This window comes from Apteryx rowi, unplaced genomic scaffold (assembly GCF_003343035.1).
Source record: "Apteryx rowi isolate R43461 unplaced genomic scaffold, aptRow1 scaffold_26, whole genome shotgun sequence".
In the NCBI taxonomy this organism is placed as follows: domain Eukaryota; kingdom Metazoa; phylum Chordata; class Aves; order Apterygiformes; family Apterygidae; genus Apteryx; species Apteryx rowi.
The window spans coordinates 1,576,062-1,582,061 of NW_020448974.1; the positions used below are offsets into that span (position 1 = coordinate 1,576,062).

At 46.3% G+C, this 6,000-nt stretch overlaps 1 protein-coding gene across 1 annotated transcript in view; it reads right to left on the reverse strand.

Moving 5' to 3' along the window:
* The window catches only part of MAP2K6 (mitogen-activated protein kinase kinase 6), a 44,290-nt gene extending 38,396 nt beyond the window's left edge, over nucleotides 1-5,894 (reverse strand). Inside the window, exon 1 of the mRNA XM_026067615.1 lies at nucleotides 5,613-5,894. Within this exon, the coding sequence (XP_025923400.1) occupies nucleotides 5,613-5,628 (16 nt within the window). The 5' untranslated portion in view covers nucleotides 5,629-5,894. The remainder of the gene's footprint in view (nucleotides 1-5,612) is intronic.
* Between the last annotated feature and the right edge of the window lie 106 nt (nucleotides 5,895-6,000).

A 6,000-nucleotide genomic window follows, 5' to 3' on the forward strand; every position in this document is an offset into this window, starting at 1 on the left:
CTGAAGTCTCTTATAAATATGAAACTGTATCTGAGTTGTAAAGGCCCCTGGCTGTCTGCACGCTTCCTGGGCTTCACTGCATGCAGAACTGCTTTTTGCAGCAGCCCTGTAAGTGATGTCTGCAGCCACCTCCAGGGATGGGAGCCTGAGCAGCTCCCACCCCAAACTGCCCATCTGATGCTCTCCTCCCCATGTTCATATGAGTTTGGGGCCCTTATGCGATACTAGGTGCAACTCTGGAGCGATGCGATGTTCAGCCAGAGCTTGGCTGGCACCGCAAGGCAGAGATGTGCGAGTGGCTTCCTGGAGCTCTGCTGAAGGATGTTGAGCATCTGTTTGCAACACCTCCAAAGTAAAGCTGACTCAGAAGTACTTTAGCACCCTAGAGACTTTAATGATGGGATGAACTCTGAAATGTCAACCCAGTGTTTGGAGTTCCTAGCTTAAAAGGAAGGATAGCTTTAATTTTGGCTTTGAGGCAAAAAAATAACTACAAGCAAGAGTCCTGGGCTTCCCCCTTCCAAACTGCTTTTTACTGAGCCAGGATTACCTTGTGGAAGAGACGCTTTTCCATTTGCACTTGTCGACATGCAAAATAACGTGGATTTGGAAGACAAGCAAAAAACCTTTTTTGCACACTGAGTAAATATAGATGTTTTGCTGAATGGCCTTCACCAGCTCTCTCACCACAGAACATAATATCTAATGTGGCACAAGTCCAGGGTCCTAGATCTGCTTTAGTGCTAACATTGCTCTAGCTGATAATGCTAATCTCTTAAACTATTCCCAGACAGGCCCTAAGGAAGGGAGCTAAGTAACTCTACAGGTAATGAAACATTTTTTTTAATTATAGCTCTGGCCATGTCTAAAATTAAAAGAACAGTCCCATGATTTATCCAGCCACCTGAGACTGACTCAACATATTTCATAATGATGCTGCTTCCATGAGCCTGGTAGCTGTATGGATATGCTGCCGAACTTTTCCAATGCATTGATCATCCCCGAAATGGGAGTGACTGCAGTGACATCTGCGTGCGCTGCTTTCTAGCCCACTGCCTTTACTTTAGTTGGTCAGAATTACTTTTTTTCCTACCCGCTGCTGTCTGAAAGTGCTGCCACCGCCTTGACCGGTTGCCTGCGCTACTGTTGCAGCATGGTAACTTCCCGGGAGGCAGGAGCAGAGATGCAGAGCTTCACGTGGGGTTTTGGAGCTGAAGCAAGCTGCTGCCATGGGGCAGGAGGGTTTGGGCAGACCGAATGCAAATCTGCAGGGTGGAGGTGGGTATCCCAGGGGACAAGAGTTAGGAAATAGAGCTGTGAACAGGGCAACAGAACTGTGGTCCTCAATGCATGTTCACAGAGGAGACCTGCAAGGGAGTTCATGCTCCTGTGCTATGGAAGATCCCATGTTATTTTAAATTTTCCTTCTAGTGCCACCATATAATTCTTAAAAACCTTAAAGGATGGAACTTGGTTTGGATGAGGTGGTTTTAAATGTCTTTACTTACAGCTYTTTTCAGCAAGAGAAACAATTGACATTGAATGTGCATATTGGAAACCTATATTTTAGTCATCTTGGTTATTATTTGTAGCCACAGCGTACGCACAATTGGCAAACAGTCCCTGTGACTTTCAAGGTAATTGTACTCCATTAATGCCAATGCTCTTGCAAGAATCAAGTGTCTCATCTCTAAATTGCTCCTGTGGTTTTAATCGCGTATCATTCACTTCACCTTAACAGCCAGTGTGTGTCACGGGGGAACGCGCCCCAGAGCGAGCTCGGGTTGACTCTGGTGACTAAAGTACCAACTGAGCAAGGCTTCAGTGTGGTGGTGAGAGACCTACACTTATTGCAGTGGGGAGGAGAAAACGGGTCTTTACTCCTTTTTCCTTTGCAACTTACTGCTTTTATTGCTACAATTACTTTTATGGTTTTTAAGTGCTTGTAAGTGTGTCCCTGTGGCTGCTGAGCAGTCTGGCTAGCACCAGGGAGCTGCTGTCTCCATGAGCACCTGTGCGGTAGGTGCCAAGTGGCCGCAGGGACAGGGCACCCTGCAGATGTGCTCCAGCTTTTTGCAAGCTGGAGCGCTACTGCCCGTGGCCACCCGGGCTCCCTGGGGGCTGCTCCTCATTGCAGGTCCCCGAGACCCTCCTCTGGGCCAAAGCATGTACAGACGTGCTCCACCACAACTGTGGAGGACATGGTATGGGCAGCAAGGTAGAATAGTAATTCTTAATTTTTCTTTTAAAAAAATAAAGCTTGAACTGCAGTTGGTGGCTCCTGCTAGCCCAGGCCTTGCTAGACTGGCACCTCGCTGACTGTGGCAGGTCTCGGTTCACCCTGCGTTTGCAAAGCCTTCCCCTGCCAAGGCACTGCGTAAGGGGAGGGTGTTAATGGCAAGAAGCTCGGAGGTGCTGCTGAGTAGGCAAACTGCGCATTGCACAACCAACAGGGATCTTCACGATGCTGAAAGGTTAATTTTTATACCAGTGAAAACCTGCCATCTACCCAGGATGCTTTTTTAAGCTACCATTTAGGCTTTGCATCTGTTCCATTGACACTAGCTGGGGAAAAAGAGTACTTTAAAAAGTAGTATTCTGAATAGGTGCAGTGCCTTTGATCAAAGTCCATAGGGTACATGTTCAGCCTGCATCACGTGGGACATGTTTCTCATAATTTCAGTATCCCTTTTGAGCCTGGAGAACAAAAAATCATATTTGAAATAACTAAGTGCAAGAGTTAAGAATGAGATCAATGAGCAGCAATACTTGGTAGTTAAATGTACCTCATTTCAATGAACTATTTATGAATTAGTGCCCTAATGGGAACTTTCCCCTTCCCTTTTGCAATTTCAATGGAGAAATTTGCATATTTGCAGTTTTTTCTCTGATGTGGGCTTAAGTGAATAATTCATCCATTACAATGAATTTGGAAGACTCTTGAATGTATCTGCTGTCACAAGAGTTCAGATTTATGGCTTCAAACTGTGTTTAGCTTGTAATTAATATGGACTTCCGCATTTTTTCTCTTCCAGAAAAATATCCTATTAGTCATGACAGCCAAATGTTCCATATTTGGGCAACAATTCAATTTCTTCTGAACTACCATCAAAATCAAGGCACACTTGTCCAGTGTGAACTTAACTCCAAAGGTAAGGAGCAGATTGCATGCATGTTCTATGCTTGGGGGAACTGTATTTTCCATGCATTGCTCCATCCACCTAAACACCATTTTGCAACTTAAAAGGGGGAATGAAAGTAGAAATGAGCGTGCACCAAAATGCAGGTGTTTGTGCTGGTGGTAGTTGTTCTGCCTTGGTCTGTATTTTGTTGACCACAGTCTTAGGAAGTCTCCCCGCAGTGCGCTGATAATGAGGCTGGGTATTACGAGCGAGATGCTGTGAGCATCTGCTATTTTCTGCTATGGAAAGAACCAGAGTGAAACTGTTGCTTCACAACCCCAGGTAGAGTTTTCTCTTCTAAGGCAAATGCTATGGTTGTTGGAAGTAGCTCCTTCAAATGGCAAACATAGTGTCTGAGTGATCTTGTGCTCTTAACGAGGGTGAAATTTGTTGCATGGAATATCAGAGGTCTTATCGGAGAATGACCCTCTCTTGCCTACTGTCCCCCTGACAAGGAGCATTAAAAAAAATCTCTGCCAACTTCTCAGAACAACTTTGGCAACAACCCAAAACAGGGGGAAGGCTGCACAGCTCAGCAGCCAAATCTGTTTAGTATTTTAGAAACCTGAAGAGTGACCTCCTATGCAGCACAAGCAAGCTGATTCCGAAAGGCAGATTATGCCTTAATTCATCCCAAAGAATGATGCTTTTGGTGCAGACCCTGCAACTGCAGCCCCTTCCCTARAAAAACCTCTGCCTGAACAGCTGAACTTGAAAAAGTTATCTATGCAAGGAATTCAAACTTCAGGCACTCAAATTGCAGAGCATGAGATGGGTGGAAAACTGATTCAAGAATGATGCCATTCATGGAGATCATGTTTTGTGGGTTGGCTACTTGCATTTTCCCATTTTTCTGCTATGGAGAAGGAGAGATGAGACCAGTGCTGGGAACTGCAGGGTGCATGTCCAGCCAGGCATGAGGGTCTGCTCCCCCTCCCCAGCGACCCCAGCACAGGTCTCCTTCCCCAGCTCCGCTTGACCAGTGTCTCCCACCTCCGAGGCTTTCGGGGGCTCCTTAAGAAGCACCTCCTTCTCCAGCACAGCCCTGTCCCTCCGGAGCATGCAGGGACCCTCCTGCGTGCAGAAGAGCCCCAAGCGAGCGTATTGCAAATGTGCTGTGGGTATCATTTTTGTTCAATTTTGCATTATCAAACTTCCTTGGCTCTTTCTCTTGGAAACTTTTACAATTCTCTACTTGGCTGGAAAAGATGACTGCAGCAAACCCAAATTAGGAATAAATTATACAACAACTTTACATTTTTCTTGCAAAGGAAAACTGTGTGGCCAGAGCTTGGAAAGCACCTCCTTCCTATGTCCCCCTAGGAAGCCATATAGTGAAAGGCCACTGACTTCATGCATGCCTGTTAAAAAAGTTCTGGTGTGGAGAAGGCTCTCCCACCTGGCCATGCAATGGCTCTCAACCCCCTGTTCCTCAATATGCAATTGCTGCAAAATACAAGAATAAGCTGCAGTATGAAATCCAAATGTTTAGAAGAAGCTCAAAAAGCTGCATCTGCATGGCCAGGCACTGACATATGTGCATTTGTTTTCACAATGAATGGCCAGAGCAGCAACTCCTTAAACATCGCAGTCTGGTCTTGCAGGGACTATTGCATTCCCACAGCATTTTTGTAATATTAAATCCTCCAGCTTCCCCCCCCCCCTTGCAGGACACAAGGCAAAGCAACTCCTGAATATCAAACTTAAAAAGCAAGATCAAGCCTTCCCCACAGTGCTGGTAAAAATCACTGTTGTCCTCTACCCAAATATCCCCCTCCTGCTCCATCCGGAGTGCTGAGCCCCTGCTCATAAATGCTAAATAAAGCAGTCTTCTGCATGCTCTTAGCGATCTGGTGTTACAAACCACACTGTTGCCTCTGACCAAAAGTTACCAAAATATTAAGGAGAAGAAATCGGTGGAAAATGATCTCAGTCCTGGCACAAGAACAATACTTTCCCATGGAAACATAGGTATATATTTAATTCCCGGTAACTCCACTCAAGTTTCACCTTTCATCTCCTCCACAGACTTCTCTAAAAGTTTCCTTTAATTTTGCACTTGAAATTATCTGCAATTCGCATGCATTGTGCCCATTTTGCATGCATATATACAGTAGCGAATGCATCTGCTCTTCAACACCCTTTATCTGTCCTGACTGTGCAAAAGGCAAAAAGGGCTCAGTAATCCCCGCAGAAGAATTCAAATAACGTCAATGCACAGCTGAACTGCAAGCCCTGCCTTACAGGAACTGTGTGTGTGAGTGTGTGTGTGTCTGCAAAAAGGCACATACTAAACAGGAAATGCAACTGAGAGCCATTGAAAGCCTCAAACTTCAAAATGCAATTGCATCCCGAAAAATGCATGCATGCACTTAAAAATGCATGCACGACTTTTTGCATATTTGCAACGAACAGAAGTAGGAGCCTTACCTCTCGACTGAGACATTTTCCCCTTTGCTTTGATGGGGGAGGGGAGCACAAAAGACTTTGCCTTGCCTCTCTTCTGGAGCTAGTTTTGCAACAAAGATGCAAACTGCAAGCGCTCAATCTTCATGCAACTGGAGTTTTCCTGACTTGCTGCAGCAGGTCTCCTTGCAGCGGGGGGCCGTGCAATTGCACACTTTGCAGGGCAGCTTGCAAAGTGGGGGGTTTTCCTCCCCCCCTGCTTGCAATGGTAGGGAAGGCTCTGCTGCACCTACATGATGGGCCAGGGCTGGCAGCTAAAAGCTCCAAACTTGGATCGGCGGAGCGCAGTGCGCAGGCGCGCTCCCGACGGGCGCCGCGCGGCCTCCTGGGACTTGTAGTCCGCGCGCGCCGC